The sequence below is a fragment of the Phascolarctos cinereus genome, unplaced genomic scaffold, assembly GCF_003287225.1.
Source record: "Phascolarctos cinereus isolate Bilbo 61053 unplaced genomic scaffold, phaCin_HiC Scaffold_4;HRSCAF=312, whole genome shotgun sequence".
NCBI classification, from domain to species: Eukaryota; Metazoa; Chordata; class Mammalia; order Diprotodontia; family Phascolarctidae; genus Phascolarctos; species Phascolarctos cinereus.
This window is the reverse complement of record NW_027555847.1, coordinates 544,593,598-544,615,521: the sequence shown is the minus strand read 5'-3', so window position 1 is coordinate 544,615,521 and position 21,924 is coordinate 544,593,598. Positions and strand designations below refer to the sequence as shown.

General features: G+C 37.1%; 1 protein-coding gene across 7 annotated transcripts in view; it reads right to left on the bottom strand.

The window, feature by feature from the left end:
- Window positions 1-21,924, bottom strand: part of ATP9B (ATPase phospholipid transporting 9B) — a 460,772-nt gene that overhangs the window by 32,635 nt on the left and 406,213 nt on the right. For all 7 annotated transcript variants that reach the window (XM_020986912.2, XM_020986914.2, XM_020986916.2 and 4 more), the window contains 7 exons: window positions 17,546-17,644; window positions 14,519-14,608; window positions 10,433-10,577; window positions 10,034-10,098; window positions 9,209-9,364; window positions 8,921-8,985; window positions 181-289 (listed from right to left, as the gene is read on the bottom strand). In XM_020986912.2, the coding sequence (XP_020842571.1) occupies window positions 181-289; window positions 8,921-8,985; window positions 9,209-9,364; window positions 10,034-10,098; window positions 10,433-10,577; window positions 14,519-14,608; window positions 17,546-17,644 (729 nt within the window). The remainder of the gene's footprint in view (window positions 1-180; window positions 290-8,920; window positions 8,986-9,208; window positions 9,365-10,033; window positions 10,099-10,432; window positions 10,578-14,518; window positions 14,609-17,545; window positions 17,645-21,924) is intronic.

Below are 21,924 nucleotides of genomic sequence, written 5' to 3'. Positions count from 1 at the left end.
AATGTCAGAGGAGAAACAGAATTTACCATTCATAAATTTCACGTAAATTTAGTTTCATCCACCAACTTGGCATATTTCTTTATCTTGGAAATATTATTTTAAAAGCCCAATAATACATCTATGGTCTTCAGAATCATCAAAAGATTCACCTTCCCTTGATCCCTTTATGCAAAGTCTTACCTTTGTTAGGTCCTTGTAAAGCTCTGGATACAGCAATGCCATTTCTGGTTTCACATCCTGATCCAAAACTAAAGAGAATACTGGAAACATGGTATAGATTGTTGCATACCTCAAAAAGTAAAGATATAAGAAATGTGAAATTTCACAAAGCAGTATATGAAATTTCTATTACATGGTTACTGAAATAAATTCAGGGTCATAGCACAGGATAAAAGCACTTAGGCTGTAATTCAGAATATCAATATTGAAAAATATATCTCATAGCCTACAATATGACTCATAGGCTCCCAATATTCACTTTATCACTCAATCCTTTATCATGCCATTTTAAAGGAAATCTTGCAGATTAGTAAAACATTTTGATAGATCACTGAACTGACAGAAATAAGGATAATAATAACAACAACATTTATATGTTACCTACTATGTTCCAGGCTCTGTGCTAAGTAAGTAATTATTTCATTTGATCCTCACAACCACCCTGGGAGGCAGGTGCTATTATTACCCCTATTTTATTAACCCTGGTTGAGGAAACTGAGGCAAACAGTGGTAAAGTGATTTGCCCAGGGTCAAAAACTGGGGATCATGAAGCCAGATTTGAACTCAGGTCTTCCTGACTCTAGGCCCAGTGATCTTTCTACTATACCATCTAGTTGCCACATATCTAATCATGTCATCTGATTCTGTTCCCAAACTTACAGGAGATGAATGCCCTCTTGAGCATTCTGAATATGTCTTATATGGATGTTAAAGCACTGTTCTTGGAGAGGACTATGATACCAGGGAGGTGATGCCATGACATGTAAGTGAACTGGATTTAAGTGAGGGAGGGCTGTGCAAAGTCACCAGCCTCACTTTCTCCTCTAGAGCCAGTGGCAAGGTATAAATCAGGACAAGTGTAGATGGCCCTAGATGCAGTGGGAGATCCTGACCTTTTTAAGCTAAGTTCTTTAACAGGTCTCAATATGACTGAGGCAATGCCCATTCAGTAATTAAGGGTAGGTAAGAAATGAGGCAGAGAATAGCCTCTTTTACCTAGTCAAAAAAAAAATCAATCTGGGAAAGGAAGATCCTCAGAGTTTCTGACCAAAACAGAAACAACTGCTGGGACCTATCACTGGCCAATCAATGAGAGCCAGAGTGATTTGGGTTTAAGGCATGGTCCTTAATAAAGAAATCTAGCCCATAAACCCCAAGATATCTGGCCAGGATTCACCAACAAAAATTTACATTCCACTGGACAGAGCACTTATAGGTAAAGGTGTGATACCCTATGTGGACCAAGGGAAAGAAGGAAGGAAGGAAGGAAGGAAAGAAAAAAGACATTAATAACTGCTTATAGACTCATACCTACCTTCTAGACTGGAAAAAGGAACAATAATTCCCAAAGTAAGTTGACAGAGGGGATGTCAAAGTTTCTGATACTGGATACTAATGTTTTAAAAGTGGCTTGGCCACTTTTACTCACAATATTGCCCAAGGTGGCCACTATCCTCTCTCTCTCTGTTTCCTAATGATTATCCTTCATTTATTCTCGTCTCTCCCCTGGAGACAGGAGGTCCAATGATTGCTATTGATTTTGCAGATCCAGCATTAAAACTTATTCATTTTCCTAGTAACTTCCCTTGTACTGCCAAAGTAACAACAACAGCATCAAAAGCAACAACTCTAGCAGGTGCTTGGTCTAAGGCCTTCCTTTTTCTAAATCATTGCTGAAAATGCTATATGGGGTCGAAATGAAAGCTTTACTGAAAGTGATAATACGATTAATTTTCAAAAAATGCAGCAAGGTCCCAATTACTTAAAATCATGAATGCTATAAAGTGGTCACATATATTTGAATTTATACTACTCAAAGTCATAATTGTGTAAACTATTGGTATTTGGCTCCAGCCCACTAGAAATACATAGTGAGAATTTGAACATATGCTACCATTTCATAAGATTAATTATCCATACTAATCTGAACCTAGCTAATACACTTTCTTTTTGTTTCTATGAATTATGTTACGGAAGGTTAATAAAGTGATCTGGTATAATCTTATTTCACCAAATCTCTTGGTTGCTTGCTATTTTTTCTCTAGGTGACTGTAAGTTGCTTAATGATTTATTCTAGTACCTTCTCATACAATGAAGATAAACTTGTTGGCCTATATTTAGATTTTTCCTCTTTTTCCCTCATTATTCTATTTTTCCCAACATTTAAAGACTTCTGTCCTCTTTAGTTTTCCCAATCTTATCCATATACATTAGTGCTATTTTTTTTGTATTCATGGGCTGATGTTTTAAAAATCACTGGCAAAGTTGATTTAAAGATACTTTAAAAAAGACAGCTGATTTATCATTTATCATCATCATGTCCCCAAATTGGGGTAATATTGCCTTATAAAATTTTGAAGAATTAAGGACTGGTAAATTTATTCAAAGCAAATTTTAATACTTCTTGGGTCACAAGCTGTAGGGAAGTATCATACATTAGATTACTATAATAAAAGCATTTTTTAAACCTATATAAATGTGTTATTAGTGTTATCAGAGACAGTAGGTTTTCAAATTCAATCATAACTTCACTTTCTTAAGTAATAATGATTTCTAAATTAAGGAAAAGTTCATCCTCTCAAATATGCAAAAGGGGCTGGAATGATTACATTGTATATTGACGTCCTTGGAAGAAAGGCATTACAGAAACTCAAGATATAATTAGTACTATTTACGTAAAATCAGTGCTATTTTAAAAAAACTGTAATGTAATAACTATTATAGAGTGTTAAACAATGGCAGAGCACAAAAAAGTTAAAACAGCAGAAAACTTGTTCCTTCTTGTAATTTAAAAGATTTTTGCCCTTGGTTTTAAAATACTATTTGTTCCTGGAGACAGGAGGGTACTGAAGGGACTACAAAACTTATATTAACTTGGAAAAATTCTACTGAAATATTTAACCAACATATGCTATCATCCATGTATCATTTGTCCCTATTCTTTCATTACATCCAAGGTTTGAGATGAGGCCTGGGTAAATTTTAAAGCAAAATTCCTGAAAACAGAAGTTGAAATGAACAGGCCTCATGCCCCCACAGCAGAAACAGGAAAAGAGAGAAGACAAAAAAAAAAAGAGGATTGCTGGAATTTGGGGTGACAAGAGTGCTATACAATTCACACTTGTCACAGAATACATGACCTAGAACAAAAAAATACATGTATACAGCACATAGTCTACCAAGGGTAAAGAATGCTGGTAATATAAGAAATAAGCAGGAGTCTAATACTAATTTGAAGAAATCATGTAGAGGCATTGAGACTCCGGGGATAATATGAGTAGATCAACAAATGAATCAATGGCCAGATTTTATAAAATGAGCAAGGATAGGGACTATCACCAACGCAGATACATAGAGACTTTCAAGGATTTCTCTGTGAAGGTCATATAGTAAGAGAAATATTCACCTAATTTGGAGTGTTCATATCCATTTACAAGGACTCTCTCTTCTAATTATGTTCTGTCATTGCCTTGTGAATCTTTCTCCTTGGCTCCACCCCCTTTCTGTTACTGTACCTCATTCCTACAAAAATATCAATTTCCTGTGTGTGATAGAATATTGCCCCATGGTATGAATCTTTCCATGCCCCTCAGTGTGCAGTTTCTTACTGACCTTTGCCTTTTTGTTGTTAAAACACACCCTCATACACACACACACATCCACAAAAACAAACCATTTACTTTGAAATCTCATGCCCTCCCATTCTTCTGGGTGTCACTTGTCCCCATTAGCTCTGATTCCCCTTCTTCTGAAGCAGATGAGCGGTCTTTTTAAGTACCAAATCTTTACAGATTATTTTCTCTGTAGCGTCTCCATCTCTATTTATAGAATATCTCTCTTCTCCAATGGGAATAGTCATCAGTAGTATCCCCCTTCCACCCCTGAAACAAGATTTACCACTTTCTTTCCAGCCCCCTCAGGCACTAAAGTTATCTTCTTAAAGCATAGGTCTGATCATTCCCTCCACCCAATAAACTCCACTGGTTTCCTATCACCTCTAGGATTAAAGATAAAATTCTCTGGCACTCAAAGCCTTTCAAAACCTAGCTCCTTCCTACCTTTCCAGTCTTCTTACACCTTACTCCCTTACCATGTAAACTTTGATCCAGTGACACTTCTCATTCTTTAATTCAGTCTTACAAAAATCACTGATTCACCAGTGGAGAGATGTTATGTTTTAGGCCTGTTTTGCTACCATCATGTTTATTTGATTTCTGTTTCCACCTTTGCCTCCTCAAGTATATTTAGAAAGAAATCTCTTCATGGTCTCTCTGTTGTTATTTTGTTGTGTTGTCCTTGATTGTTGTATATTAGTCTTTCTTGTATATCTATTTTATGGGACATGTGAAAGGCAAATAATTTCTTCAGGTATGATTTTCTTCCTTGGAATCCTTTGAATGCCACCCATTTGCCCCTTTTAATTGAATGCCCATCTTTTTTCATTAATAGTTAGGCTCAAGATTTTAGGGTATGTCACCTTGGGTGGTTTCTCAGCTCCTTTGCTCTTTGGAACACATTTTATTCCCTCTTGTGGTTTCTGGTGGATACAGAATAGTCTTGTGTATTCAAATTATCTTTTCTTTACATTTGAGGGTCTTTCTTTTGGTTGCTTGCAGATTTTATCACTGGAATTGTTAAATTTAATCATTATGTGTACTGAAGTTGCTGGTGATCTGTGGATTATTATTATTATTGATTGGGATTTTGTTTTCTGGGATGTTTTCTTGTATTATTTTCTGCACTATGTTGTCCAGGCGTTTTGACTGGACACGTCCTTCTGGGAAACCTATAATCTCTATGTATCCTGTCTTTGTGATCCATATGTTTTTTATTTGTATGAGTATCATGCTTTCTTTCCACATTATTGCTTTTTTATTTCTCCTCTTTCAGATTATCTTTTACTTCTATGCAGCTGTACTTCCAGTTATTCTTTTTTCTTTGGTTAGACTTGCCAGTATGGATTCCAATTTTTCTATTCTGCTAATTAATTTTCCTCTGTAGGCCATAAATTCTGCTTCATAATTCTTGGTCTCTTTCAAACTATTCAAAAACATATTATTTTGGTTTGATGCTCTTATGGGTTCTCATGGAAATCCAAATGGTCCCCTGCCTCATCAAATGGCTAACTCTTACCTTTGTCTTGCAATATTTATTCTTATTTGCCTCAATTCTTTTACCTAATCTGGAGGCTGTATTCTCTTCTGATATGAATATATTTTCTGTTGGTTTATCTACTTATGCTCAAGTTCTTTAACTGAGTTTTCTTCCTCTTGAGAGCTTTAGTAATTTCAGTCTTTTTTTCCCCTTCTTATCTCTCTCTTTCTGACTCCCGCCCCTTTGCTGTCAGTTTTCCTGGGTGAGGGACCTTAAAGCTGTCTCAGCCACCTCCCATGATGGGCAATTCACATTTCATAGTCCTTAGTTCTTGTGCAAGTGACATGTGGAAGCAGGGAGAGCACAGAACTGGCTCCAGCAAGATGCTGGGCTCCTTCCCTCAGGGTTAGTACTGTGTAACACAGACACATACATACACCCTGCCTTAGTTCCTTCTGTTCCTCAATGTTCTTGAAGAGCTGTGTTGCAGCACTAAGCAGCGCCACACTGCTGTCTCAGCTAGAGCAAGCATCTGCTTTTTGGTTTTCTGTCCTGAGGTGGGAAGAGGGGATGGTGTTGAGTTCTGTTACAAAACTGTGAGCTGCTTTTGTTGTTCTGCTGCCAGAGTGCAGTGGTTAGTGGAGGAGGGGGTTAGGGGTTAGGGATTAGCCTTGTCCGTTATTAGTTGACTGAACTGTTACCTCATTAAGGTTCTTAGTGTCCTACATTGTGGAGATAGCAGAAATTGCTTTGTCTCTTATTCATAATTCCTATTTTTGGCCAGATTTGAAGAAATTGTGAGGATCACTGAAAATGTCTAGTGAAAATGTCACCTGGCCATCTTGTTAGTCAAGTGATCAAGATGCCACACCAAATGTGTCTTAACTGCTGCATCTGATGGTCTTTTCTCAGTTCCTCTACTGCACATGATGCTGATGACAACTCTCTCCCTCCTCCTGGATACTCTGTACTTAGTGGGTTTTGTTTTTTTTTTAATGATGCTCTTTAGGTTCTCCTCCTGCCTTTCTGACCACTTCTTCAATTTCTATTGCTGACTCGTCATCTATGTCCACATACCTATTTGTGCTTGTTTCCCAAGATTCTGCTCTAAGCCCATTTCTCATCTCTCATGAGCTCCCATGATTTTAACTATCATCTCTACACGGATGACTCACACACACAGGTACACAGTACGCATACATCCATACAAATATATGTGTATACACATACACACTCACCCAGCACTAGTCTCTAGGAACTATGTTATTCTTTGAACTCATATTCCTAGTGCCTAGCACTTTGCCTGGAACAAAGAGGTGATTCATATCACTTGCTTTTATCAAATGCATGCTAACTGATTGATTTATGAAGGACACTGACAAGCTGGAGAATTTCCAAAGAAGGTCACCTAGGAAGGTGAAGGGCCTTGAGTTCATTCATATGAGTATTTGAGTTGTAAATTTTAAGCTTGGAGAAAAGAAGGCACAGAGGGAGACATGACAGTAGTCAAGTAAGGCTGCCACAGGGAAGAGAGATTAGCCTTGTTCTCTTTGGCCCACACAGTCAGTGTGTCAGCCAACAAGCATGTATTAAGCACTAACTATGTGCCAGGAACTATGCAAAAAAGAACCAGACACAATGAGTAGAAGTTATAGCAAGGAAGATGTGGGCTTAGAAGAAGAAAAACTTCTTTACAATTAAGAGCTATCCAAAAGTGAAATCTGCTGCCTCAGAAAGTAATGTCTTCTTTTTATGTCTTTTATGCAAAGGTTGGATGACTAATGATTTGGGATACCAAAGAGGCAATTCCTGTGCAGGTACGTGGTCTATAATGTTCTTTCCAACTTTGAGAGTCTATAATTCTAACATATAAGAAGACATGGTAACGCTGTTGTAGTCAAAAGAGAAAGCTAAAGAATACTATTAGCAACTAGCATGGACTCTTATGAATGCTAACTAGTGGCACAGAAGTAATTAATACCCCCCAAAACAATGGCATAATGTGAAAGCAACCCTATGAAATAGCATAGTTAGTCATTTAGAATGCTTGTTTAGAGGCATCATGTATAGTGGAAAGATAGCTGGACCGTTAACTCTAAATCTATGTTCCTAAGAAATAGCAACAAGAAATAGAATAGTGTAAAATACGAAGATGTTTTTATTTTGTTAATACTAATGACTACTGAAATTATAATCACTTCTTCTGTCTTATTCAAATTACACAGCCCAAACTATGCACTATTGCTTATTTGAGTCTCCACTTTAGCATTCTTGTAAGTTCTTTTTTAAATTGGAGGTGGAAAAAGGAAAGTAGGAATGAAACTCAGACCAGCATTTAGAGAACAGTCTAGTATTAATAATTGAAAAGAACTTCCATGCCATTATATCTTGTTGGGAATGTAGCTTAAATGTATGTTTCCCATGATGAGTCTCCAGCTCATTTATTTTACTTCATATACTTTAAGAAACGAATTCACCTAATGAATGGACTCATTAATTAAATTACAAATGAGGATTCATTTGAAAGACTGAACACATAAGCTATATAATTTTCAATGTTGCAAAAGAATCTATAGTGAAAAGTATTTAAAGTCAGACTGTGCAATGATATCAGATTTCAAATGCCAATTTCAGCCTTTTAACCCTTCACATCTAATCTTTTTACCTCTAAAAGATGTTAACACTGAACTAGTATCTGCCCAGTCTTCACTAGTATTTTGGGATCTATGTAGGTCTATAATCCTATTTTGCCTAACAACCGGTGCAGAGATTAATGGTGAGAGCTCAAAAAGAGAAATCTATGTTTACTCCATGGCTTAGTCCAACAGTTGTGCTGAGTTTATTCCCTGATATAATTGCAATGAATGAGGAAAATGGAATCAGCCCCACCTAAAAAATTAAATTTCTGCTCTGTAAATAAAGTGGGACAACACAAGATGAGTTTGTTCTCATAATTTATTCTTATATATATCGTATTTTGTAATGCGATATTTCAAAAGTTTTTAGTATAGATACCTAGAGAACTATGATGTATACTCAGTAAAAGACAAAAAGAATGCACATGTGATTATTAATGTACATTTTGTCATTTGTTATGTCTCACCCAATTTTAAAGAAATATCCCAAATCTTTATTTTCTTTGTTTCTGTGTTGATATCTTATCACCTCAACCCAATTATGAGGTAAACAATACTAAGGGATCATGCAGCTGTAAGACCTGACTTTCTTTAACTTACTATTGATGACAATGTCTTCATTGGCCCCACCCCTTTGGCTCTTCCCCTTTTCATTATGCCACAGGACCCTTTTTAAAAATCTCAGCTCCGTCACGGTTCCTGACACAAATTATGGCTTCCCCATGAAAACAGAAAATCTAATGAGAAAATTTAACAGTGCACTGGCAAAGAGAACAAATGTACAGGTGTCATCTTGAAGTTCACTCAAGCAAAATATTAGTTTTTCACATTGGTATTATTCATTCGGAACATTAACCATTCTGAAAACGTATGAAGAATTAATCAGAAACAACACTATATTTTCCCCCAAAAAAACAAAGTTCTCTCATAAAAGATATTACTAAGTACTGTAAATACTGGATTTAACTTACCCTACCATTAGGAATCCCTGGTACAAAGGAACAGATGCAAAATAGAAGACTGAAGAAAACACAGCCTTAAAGAGAGAACACAATAAATAATAAAAAGAAAACAACTGAGTTTTCAGTAATTCACATTTACATTATTCTTCATGCAGGCTGCTCAGAGTGCCTTATTATTAAAATCTAATAAAATAAAACAAAACGGAACAATCAAGTACTCTACAGTAACACTGGTAATCCATTTTAAATGTCATAGCCCTCTGTGGGTATACCAAAAACACAAAAAGGTTTAAATACCTGCATAGTGGAAATAATAAGGCCCCTGTGCATGACAAATTGACCAAGTGCTGCTGATCTTTTGTAGCTGTTTCGGCCATGTACCATTAGCAATCTGCCAATGTGTTTAAACTGTGTGATAGAAAAATCTGCTGCCAGAGAAGCTTGCTTTCCTTCCTTAAACAAAGACAAGAGAAAGTCCTTTTAAGATACCATATAACTTAGAAACATTACTTCAAAAAACACTTTTACAACCCATACATAAAAATTTCACTGTTTTGAAATACATTTTCACTATACAAATACATACTTCGTATATGTATGGTTAAAGACAGAGAATAGCTTACAAATCATGTAATACAGTTCTCTCATTCAACAGATGACAACACTCAATGATGTATTTCTTGAATGTGTGTGTGTGTACACAGGTGCTTTATGAACAATTGGGATATACACACATAGCCAATATATTTGGATAGCCTAAGAATACTTAATGTTAGTTCATGTTAAAAGGAACCTCTCTTATGTATATCTTAAAAGTTTAGTTATAGAAATCTCTAAATATTAAAGATCTCTAGTAATCTAAGGAAACATAAGGGCTTATATAAGATTACTTTTCCAAAGTTCTAAATCTGCACTTTTTGTAGATGTGGGAAAAAAAAAACCAAGAATGAAACCTATGCTAGCATAGAGAGATGTAATACCAGTAATTAAAAAACAAAACAAAAAATCCCTCAACTATTAAAACATTATGCATTTTTCAAAAGAAAGAAAACTATTGAATTTGGGTTGTTAAATCAAGTTTATTAAGGACACCAAAGTGAAGACGTGAACATAAGAAAATACCTTTCCTTCAATTCCAATTCCACAGTCAGCTGCTTGGATCATGCTGACATCATTTCCTCCATCACCTAAGAAGAAATAAAAACTATAATTTTCAGCTCCCCTCCCTTACTATTCGGTCCTGCAAATGCTTAATTTCCAGAAGCAGATGAACTAATCTAAATTTGGAGACTAAACCCAATTTTGCTCATGGCTCTTAAGACACCTCTTTATCTAAAAACATTATACTCCTAAAAGTAAGCAGCTTATAAAATGTGGGGAAACAACATCAAAAAGGTTTTTAGATGGGACTTCCTGCATTTCATTACAAATGATACTCACTATTGCCACCTACTGACCTATTACTGGTTTTGGTTTTGTTCAAATAAGGCTACAGGCATAGAGAATGTGGAAGTGACTTACCTATTGCACATGTACGTTTGCCTGTGTGCTGTTGCAATAATTTAACAATATGTGCTTTCTGCGTAGGTGAGCAGCGACAGCAGACCACTGCAGGGCATTGACATGCCAGCTCTACAAGTTCGTGCTCATAGTATTTTAAACAAACCTAGAAAACAAAGTATTTTTTCACTATATTTTGTTTTTCTAGAACAACTTTAATAACACAGAGATCTATTTAACTTGATATAACAAAGCAATGGAAGAATATCATTATCCTTTTTTCAGATGTGAGGCTTACCTGCATTCTTTAGGTAACTATCTTATAAAAATTATTGGATAAAGTATAGATATTTTAATTAAGATGAAATATAGAATGAAGATGATATAACTGAGCCTTTATTAATCACCCCCAAATATTTATAGCATAGCCTGTGATATATAAACCCACTGAGCCCAAATGTAATTTTTAAAAAATCTGTATATAAAAATGCTACATTGTCAAAAAGTTGGGCCTAGATAGTTTAGTTCTTCAAGATCTAGTTAGAAACATAAAAGTACCTAGAACAAGAGAAAAATGGGGGGAAGAACAAACAAAAATAACACCCTCCCCAAATTCCATAATAAATACCACATGCATGTGATAATCAACATTATATATTGATATCTACCACTGAATGAATATAAATTTAACAGATGAGGGGAACCTGGTCTCTTACCTCCTCTCACCCCTGACCTCAGCTGTAGTCACAAGATATAATCACAAATGATGTCACCTCATGTGTTAACGAGATATTAACACCCTGCTACTCCCTTATGAAGTAGAAACAACTTTGTCTGACTGAATTGGAAAGGGCAGGGTAACTGTTTGGGTTGAAAACTGGCTAGCACATGGAAGCATTAAAGAGCTCAGCCTGACAATGGCAAAGGCAGTTTGAGAGTACAAGGCAGTCTACTGTAGAGGGGAGGAGGAGATTTCTCTCCTTCCTGTCCCACCACATACCATAACATTTAATAGCAAAGCAGGCACTTAGCTGGAGACTCCTAAGCCAACAGTTGGAGCATCAGCTGGAAAGAGTCCGAGCCAAAAGTTACCAGAGTAGAGGCACACGCGCTTTTCAGACAAGGAGACAAAGAGGAAATCACTCCTGATTCCAAAGAGGAGCTTTAAGGAACATGACCTCTTATAGCAAAGAAAAGGCTGGCTATGGACTCAAGAGAGAGCTAGCCTTGGTAACCCAGAATAGGACTACAAACAGAAGCATAACCTGGGAGCTCAGCTTTGGAACGTATCCAACAGAGACTGCACCAAAAGAACTCCACAAGGAGGAAAAAGACATCAAGGCGTACAGTTCTAGAGTTGTCACATTATATTTGCTACATAAGTCTTATTACTGTTGTGCGCTTTTGTGTTCACTCCTCCCACACGGAAATGAATATTTGTTGGAAAGTGTGTTGCAGGTTTATGGGAAGGAATGTTTTGTAGTTACTCATCTTACTATGACTTTACCAAGTTAATATGTCTTTATCAAGAGCTAGCTGTATCTACTGGCTGAACGTTCACTAGAAGTACACTGACTGGGGCATCTGAGTTCTAGTTTTAAGAGTGGATATCTTTAGAATGTGAGGCAGTTACTGCCCTCTAGGAAACCATACCATCTCAAATTTGGGATGTGGCCCAAAGAGAGTGATGCTGAAATTTTTGGTTATTAATGAAACATGCACTTTATTAACTTGATATACATGTAATAATACATACACAAATAATTAAAGGCATATATTTAGCCCTGCAAATTAGTAAGTGGTCTACTGTATAGATGAAGCTGGATACTAAGGATGTTCTTATAGGACTAAGGGTGACCACTCTACCTCACACAAGGGTTATACGTACATTATGTCTTGGGTAGTATGACCAGTTCTGAAAATAAAGAGTATGGATTGTGATATACTGGGGTGGCAGGGAGTAGGTTGGGCAGGAGAAGGTAGTAGAAAAGCTGTGGAAATTTTCCTATTCAGTAGGCATGCTGCTAGGCAGTTTTCAAGAAGAATATATATATATATATATATATATACACACACATATATATATATATATATGTATCTCTGTGTGTGTGTGTGTGTGTACTTACAAGAAAGATATAGGTTTTATTTTAACAACTGCACTACTTAGGTGCATTAAAGTTCTCCTCTGGTGATTTTTTATGGGGTAGAGGTGACCCTGGGCTATTGAAGACCATGCTCTGAAGAAGAAGAAGAATGTGAGCTCTGGCAAGCCCTAACAAAAAGATTTAAGTACTGAAGTTTGAAAATCTTTAAGTACTCTATACTGCTTTTTAAATCAAAACTATGAATAATAATGCAAATTTATTTAATTTGACTGAAAAAAAGCACTGGAGGAATAAGCTGGATGGACAGAGCTCCATTAGGGAAACAGATTGTGTCCAAAGACCAGGGTAGTTAAGTGCAAAAAGGTTTATTACTTATCAGGCTACTAGGTTGAAATCTATGTCATCAGTTCATGGTATAGAATAGCTCAAATCATGGATCCATGAGATATTGCTTGACTGTAGGTTATTTTTGCTGTCTGCTCTCCTCAGCCCCCAATCTCCAAACATGTATTCTCTTTTGAATGCAGGGGAAGAATATTATTTCAAGGGTTGTGCATAGGGAAGAGAACTCAGAGCATTTTGTTATCCTCATACACTTTGAAAGAACTCTGGGTAATGATATGACAGTTGATATACGTTAAGCCAAGGGCACACAGACACAGAGCTTGAAATAAATTAGGTCAGATTTTAAAAAAGGCTTCAGGTAACTGAAAGTAAAATTGAAAATGACCTAGAGTGTTGCACTATATAATTCTTTAGGCTACTAAATACTCACTGTAATCAGATACATGCTATTAATAGGAATAGGGACTGTGATTTCATGGGCATAGGGAAGTCCTCCTACTTGTTCAGGTTAGCACTTTTGTAAGGATGGGGGCTCCCTGACTCAATCAATCCTATCAAACTCCTTCACTTAAAGTAATTGACCAGATGCTACATGCAAATGAATCAGTCAGAGATGAACCAGGCCTGAACATCTTCATTCAATCAAGGCATCTCAATCAGGTGTTACCAGAAGTCTGTTTGGACTGTCGAGAGACTACCAAATTGAGGCTTATGTAAAACCAAGAATCAAGAATTTGTACCTCAGTGGTACTGTGGCAAGCCAGCTGCCCACCCATCTGGGAGGGGAAGAGAAGGGAGCATCTCCACCTCTTCTGATTCTCCTTCTTTCCCCTACTAAATCCCCTCCCCTCAGCTTTGAGGAGAGGAGGAGACCTCCGTGAAATTTAGGTCTGAGGGTTTGGTTTTTTCCTTAGCTCTGTGGAGTCACTTGAATGTCTGGACAATGGCTTCTGGAGTGAAGGCTGGAGGAGGGGCAGGCTGGGCACAAAGGAAAAAGCAGATTCAAGGTTGGACAAGGAGCCAAGCAGAGAAGTGACACTATACTTAAGGGGAACTTAGTGTGTATCTCATGAAGGGGAAAAAGGTATCTCTAGCAGGCAGGATCTGTGAGTTACCTCCTTTGATGTGTGTGCTCTCAGCCTGAGTCCATCTTTCTCTGGACTTTGCATGTATTCCTGGGAGAGTATGCCATAGCCTTTTTGGAGTTGTTTCATATGGACTCTACCATCAAATAACACATTAATTTCTCAAAGCTAACAAAGTCAGGCTAACAAATTGGTATCAACCAAATATCAAGGCAAGGTATATGGGGCTAATGAGCTACAGCATATGAGAACCACTCCTAGCCCGAGGGATTATAACCTGCTGGCCAGTGTGAGGGGGACTGGCAGAATTGCTGCAGAGCCCATGCTATATAGCTTGTCTGTGGCTCAGAGGCTTAGAGTGTTGTTGAGAATATTAAGAAGGTAAATGATATGTGTCACAGGTGGAACCTGAAGCCATCATCTACTCTATCAGGTTGCTTTTCTCTGATATTAATAAGTTTCTGAAAATTTTAAAAACTGGTTAAAATGGGCTATTGGATTTATTTGAATCCAAAAAAAAAATATTCGGTTAAGAAAGAAGTGGTTACTAGCTTACTTTAGCTCCGCCTTACCTCTAAAGAGTCTCCAGCTATGACTAGGGCACAGTCATGTTTTCTTCTAAAGGCATTCAGCTCCAAGTGAGCTTCTCCCCGATTAGTTACCTTAATTTGAGAGAGAAAGAAGGGGAGGAAGAGGGAGAGGGAGATAGACAGGGGGAGGGGGAAGGGGAGGGGGAGGGAGAGGGAGAGGGAGAGGGAGGGGAGGTATAAAAGAAAATTCAACCAAAATTAACAAAATACTTAAAACATTCAAAAGGACAATGACCTATATAAATACTAACATGTTACTACAGAATAGCTATTTTAGAAACTAAAAGCATGTATTTAAGCATACTGACTTGTTTAGCATTTTTCTTATACTTCTTTCTGCAGGGAATAAATATTAACTTATTTAATACTGATTATTTTCTGATTTGTAGCTACCCACTGATTTGTAGTGAGCCCATACTGTACAATAAAAGGATCAGTACATAACTCAGAGATGAAAGTAAATTAATTAAAATCTGCACACTAGAAATTTCAAAGCTCCATTGAGATGAAATGATTCAGAACTGTATTAAACACTCTTCATGTACTATTACCTAGTATTTTGCCATAGTACCCCCTCAAAAGAGACAGGGAAGGGAAAGAGAAGGGAATAAGCATTTATAAAGTACCTGGCTGTGCTAACTGCTTTACAATTAATATCTCATTTGATCCTCACAACTCAAGGAAGAAGGTGTTATTATTATACTCATTTTACAGGTGAGGAAACTGAGGCATATAGAGGTCAAGTGACTTGCCTAGGGGTCACAGAGCTAGTAAGTGTTGAGGCCAGATTTGAATTTAGGTCTTGTTGACTCCAAGCCCAGCACTCTATTCACTGTGCTATCTCAACCCCTCTAATAGGAACTGGACCTGTGATTTTACTTGAACATAGAACTCCTGGGTGAGGAAACTCCCATTGCTGATGTAGGTTAGCATTTTCTCTGCAACTTAAAATCTTAGAGAGTTGCCTAGAAGCACTTCTTTTAAGAAGAGCTGAAGGGGTCTAAAATGGAAAAGGTTTAAGAAGTCCTGGCCTAGAGCACTTAAGGGTAAGGTGACTTGCCCATGGTTATGCAAATTCTGTACATCAGTATAAGACTTGAACTCAGGACTTCTTGGCTCTGAGGCCAGCACTCTCCTTAGAACGAAGCTTTCAAGATAAGATAACAATCATGACTATTTGACCTATATGCTTTCTCTTCCAGTGAAGTCCTACTTGGATGCCTCATTACTGTGTAGAACTGTGCTGGTATCTCAAAGGACAAGCCAATACAGCAATAACTGTAGATGAGCCTACCAAGCTGGAAAGCTGCAACTCTGGGGTCAATGATGGACTACAAGTGTCTGATCTCTGAGAAGCCTGGTTAAGTGCTACAAGGGAGTGCATTGTTGCTGGTTATAGCAAGTCATGGTGTTCCATTATCATGTGGAGGGACTTTAATGTGCATTGGTGCTGGAAGTACCCACTCTAATGAAAACACAAATCTTTTTACATTTTATATTACACAGACAGAGTACTTCATATGAACAAAGTGATTTGAAAGGCAATATGTTGTAACAGAAAGAAATATGGTACTGTGGAGACTAGCTAGCTGGGTCATTCTGGGCAAAAAACTTAATATATTTGAAACCTTAGGTTCTTTACCTTTAAAATGGAAACAATAATAATAATAATGATGATAATGATAATGATAACAATAATACTAGCACTATAGCACCGGATAGGGCTATTGGAAAGAAAGTTTAAAAGCCTTAAAGCACTATAGAAATGTGAGTTACTATTATAAGAGCATTGATACTATTGCTCAAAATAACTATGTGAATTAGGTTGGTATAGATTTTATAAATTAGGAAAAATTAGTCATAGAAGGCTATTGACATAAGGTCATACAACCAAGTAATCAAAAGAACTTGAATTAGAACTCAGATATTTTCATTCTAAAGTTTGTGTCCAGAGTCCATGATGATTCTCTTTTTCCACTCCATAGAAATAGAAGACTTATATATTAAACTATTTCTTCATTTCAACCTTGGGTTCAGCTTCATTTAAAAAAAGAAAGGACATAGTGTTGTCTGTATTTAATTAAATAGTTCAAATATCTAGGTTATAATCTTGAATTTTATCAGTCTTTTGTATGTGAAAGCATTGTAGAATATTTTAGTTAACTACTATTAATTAAGGTTTTTCCCCTATAGGTCAGAATAAACACTGTGGGTGACACATGAATGACAATTATGAAATCCTAGCAAATTTTAACCTTCATGTGCTCCAAAGTAAAACTTCTAGCTCAGACATTCCCATATTTCTGGAAATATCAGTGAAAAAAGACGAAATCAAAACAGGTCTGGAAAACAATTTGTGGTGCTATAACACTGAAAAGTCAACAAAAATTGATCTCAAGTTTTATCAGAAGCATTAATAATTTAATTGCAAATAGTAGTCTGCAGGGCCTAATTTGCTATTCTGATGCTTCACAACAAACTACATTTACATGTAAATTATATTCAAATAATTATTTCTGTAGGTGCAAGTGGTTCATTTAGAACAGACACAGACATATAATGTCTGTTCACCCACCATCAATCAAGACCCAAGAAATCTTTATTTTTTGTTTGAATTAAATTTAGTTATAACTAATAATACAGTATACACATAAATTCAGTTTGTCTCTACTAATTTTGTTTAAGAGACAATTAAGAAAAATACATTTGATGTGAAAATGGTAGATTAAAAGCATTCCTACTTTGATTTGGGGCACTGTTTTGAAAAAGCAGCTTTTATAGTATTATTGAACCTACTCAGTTAGCAGAAAATCTACCCTGAATCGATATAAATACTTCTAAAGATTTTTTTTAAGTTAAGTAGTAACAGAAAGATTGTAGTTAATGGATATTCTTCTCTAATTAGAAATGTAACGATTAGCAAATTACTATTTATGTATTTTACAGAACAATATGACAATTTCAGCTGAGATAAAAGATTTAATTCAAATTATTTTGAAATATACTTACAGGTCTGAAAATATGAATATCTTGGGTTCTAGATACCAAGTGAGAACTTTTGGCAATGCAGGTAGCTGTCTCCAATTTGTCTCCTGTTAGCATCCATATCTAGAAAACAATTTAAACAGATGAATTTAAAAAACTTTATTTCTTTCTTTGCCAGCCAAGTTTAAGAGGGGTGGTTGAGGAAGAAGAATGTTTTTGCCATACTAATTAAAATGTGGAAGTAGGTGAATAATTAGGTTTAAATTGTCAGTAAATACAAACAATAGCTTACAGGTTCACAAAGTGCTCTACATAAATTTGATTCTTCACAATGGATTCTAATGTGAGAAGAAGCATTTTTTTTCTTACGGATTTAAAAAAAGACCTACCTCTACAGCCATGAAAACAAAACACAGTAATCACAGACTCAAAGAATTTTAAACCTGGAATTTTACAGAGATTATTTAAACCATTTTTACAAAGGAGGAAAACTGAGACCTCACAGCAACCTGCCCCAAAATCAGTAATACAGACTGTTCACAACATCTAAAACTAACAAATATCTGGACAGTTTATAAGAGATACTGGAAGATTTTGGAAATATGCTGATAACTGAATAAATTTTTCATTATTCGGTCAAAATGACTGGTAGTAAATGGCCTCAGTATACTCTAGAAATGACTATTACTAATATCTGAAACCCTGATCCTTTCATTCCTTCTGCTATTTTGCACATATCTATATGCACTAGAAACCAGTAGAGTTGAATATAACTTGCATTTCGACATGCTCACTTCAATACTTCAAGGATCTATAATTTCACAGGTGTCACTGGTCCATCTGCTGGTATAGATCACTGAGAGTGGTTGTGGCCAAAAAATTCATCACTCTGCAGCATACCTGGTGAAGACTGTCTCTGAACTCAGAAAGAACATACTTAAGATACCAGACATGCAATCTATTACCACAGCCATATAATATATTCTTATAAAAAAAATCATTTACCTTCATCACTTTCACTATCTCTCACTAACTTCCAATCTCTTTATGTGGAAAGAGACACTGATCAGGCCCCTTTCCCCGTTGCTTACAAATATATTTTTTCTTTAAAAAGCTTTCACTTATTCTATCATCCCTGAAAATTATTATTCTGTATCTTTCCTCTATAACAGCCAGACCTGTCATCATCAACGACAACAAGAATGATAACAAAAGCCCAACTCAGCCAAACAAAACAAAACAAAAACCAGTCTATCTTCACTGGCTGCATTTTCTCACCTCTAACTCAACTGTTAAATCCTTGTAATCTGGCTTCCAACCTCATCAACTCAACTGAATTGCTTGCTCTGAGATTACCAATGATCTCTCAATCGCTAAAGCAGATGGCCTTTTCTCAATCCTCATCCTTCTTGACCTGTCTGCAGCATCTGCCATTGTTGGCCACCCTCTTGTTCCTAGACATTTTCTCCCCTTCTTGGGTTTTTGGGATACTGCTCTCTCTTGGTTCTCCTCCTACTTGTCTGACCATTCCTCCATAGTTTCTTTTGCCAGATCATTATCTTGTTTCCACTTTCTATGCATAAGCATATCACATAATTGACTCTCTTTCTCAATCTCTTTCCCTCACTCTTTTATTCCCACCCTCCTCTGTGATCTCATCAGCTTCTTCGATTTGCCTATCACCTCTATATAGCCAACTCCAGAGCTTTACATTCAGCCATCTCTCTCCTGCACTCCAATCCCACATCACCACAAAGTAGAGATCTCCCACTGACTATACTATAGATATTTTAAATTCAACATGTGCAAAACAAAAGTCATTATTTCTTGACCAACCCCTCCCTCCCAAAACTGACTTCTCTTCCTAGCTTTCCTGGTTTAATTAGAGTTTCCTAGTTGAAGGTGCCATCATCCTTCAAGTTAAAAAGAGCCACCCTTTCTTCTCCCCATCTCTCGCATTTTCATCAATTCCACTGTTATGATATAGCTTATATCCATCCTCTTCTCTCCACTCAACCCTAGTTCAGGCCCTCATCACCTCTCCCCTGAACTACATATCCTGTTTTTAGTTTCTCTTCTTTCCAAACCATCCTCCATCCAACTTCCAACTAATATTTCTACATCACAGGTCTGTCCATGTTACTCTCCTGCTCGGGAATGTTTGGTTGCTTTTTGCCTCTAGAATAAAACACAAACTCCTCTGCTTGGCTTGACCTTCACAATCTCTCTCTAGCCTCACTTTCCAAACCTACTTTATACTACTCACCTTCACTGAAGACTACATTCCAGTCAAATTCGCTCCGTTGCTGTTCCCCGCTCATAGGTCACTCCATTTCCCACATCTGCGCCTCTGTCCAGGTTGCTCCATAAGCCTAGGCTGCATGCTTCCTCCCCACCAATCCTTCAAAGAAGTCCTAGGTAGCTTGAAACTTTAGCTCAAGTGTCACTTATGAAAGAAGTCTTCTCCTCTCCCCACCTCTCATGTATAGTTCCCTTCCTTCCAAAAATTACTTTGTATAAATTTGTATTTAATTTTCTTTGTACATGTTTTTTCCTTCCATACTTTAAGACTCAAAGGCCACTTTCTACAGGACACTTTTCCTAAGCTCCCAGCTCCTAGCACCCACATTCTCAAAAGTACTGTGTATTTATTCTGTGCATATTCTCTATATATGTACTTATTTGCTTCCTCCCCTCCTCACCCCAGACTGTAGACTCATTCATGGCAGGGACTGTGTCCTCTTTGTATTCTTAGCACCTAGAACAGTTCCTGACATATAGCAGGCACTTAATAAATTCCAGTAACCATACTCTGCCCCCATTCCTCTTCTAAAGTTATTTCTAGCTACTAAACTTTATAGTAATCACAACATGTATATAATTCATCTGGTAATTAATAGCGGATGTGATTTTTCTATTTCTTAGAAATGCCTTTATTTTTAAAGCACTGATTGTTCCTTAGCTTTCACTGTGTTGTTCTATTTTCCTCCTTCGGGCAACAGTTCCTTGAGGACAAATACCACATAAGTAAGTAGCATCACACTTAGCATTTGGCAGAGTGCTATGCCCAGGTAAGCACTCAATTAATAAATGTTGATTTGAACAACTCAACTTTTCTCCATTCTTTGAGGCAGAGTGGGCCAAGGCTAAGTCTTCTACTTGTGCCCTAATCACCTACACTCCTCTGTTCTCTGGGAGCTTACGTATGTGATCATTTCTTTCCTCTCTCATGTTCAGTCTCTGTCTTTCTGCTGGCCCCTTTCCATTACACTGAGAAACAGGCCAATTGTGCCCCAGACTAAAAAAAATCTTCACTTGATCAAACAATTAATCAACCAACCATTTATTAAGCACCTACATAAGCCAAGAACTCTGCTCAGGATACAAAAACACAAAACAGTTCTAGCCAGAAACTTATAGTTTATGGGATGGGACAACATGCAGATAAATAAATATCACTAGAATAAAGTAGTCTGGGGAAGGGGAAGGGGAAAAGCATCAGCAACAGGAAGGGCCAATACAGGCTTTCTATAAAGGGTGGTACTTAAGCTCAGACCTGAAGAAAACAAGTGATTCTAAGAGGCGGGAATGAGGAGGAGGTGCAGCAGGGTCTCGGGGAGCTAATGCAAAGGATAGAGGGTGGAGTGATGTAGGGGAAGGAATACAAAAAGCAAGTTTACCTGCATTGTAAAGTGTAGGCAGGGGAGGATTTTATAATGAGGCTGGAAAGATTGGGGTCAGGTTGTGAAGGGCCTTGAATGCCAAACAGAAGTTTCTATTTTATCCTGGGGCAATTTGAATGATTGGAGTATAATGAGTTGGGCAGTAAGATGGTTAGACCTGTGCTTAAGGAAAATCACATTGGCAACATGACTAAGGACTAGACTAAGTTGTTAGCTATGTGAGTAGTGAGAAGGATAAAAAGATGGGAGATGTCATGAGGGGAGAAATGACAAGATTTGGTGAGCAAGTATACGGGGTAAGGGAAAGTGAAGAGAAAAAACGACACCAAAGATGTGAACCAGGGAGACTAGAAGCATAGTGGTGTACTCAATAGAAATAGGGACACTTAGTAGAGGGGTGAGTTTTTTGGGGAAAGATGAATTTTGTTTTATACTTGTTGATTTTGAAATGTTTATGAAACACCCAGGTTGAAATACCCAAAAGTTGCTGAGGTGGGACTGGAGTTCAGGAGCAACTGGTGCCCAGATATATATGGATTTGCAAGTCATAGGCATAGAGATGACAAGCTCATTAGAGCTGATGAAGTTACCAAGACAGAAAGGGTGTATGTATTGTAAAGTGCTTAACATAGTGCCTGGCAAACAGTGGACACCTGATAAATACTTATTTTCTTCTCCCTTCCTTTCTCTCCCCCAAGGGAAAAGAGAGTAAGGCCTAGG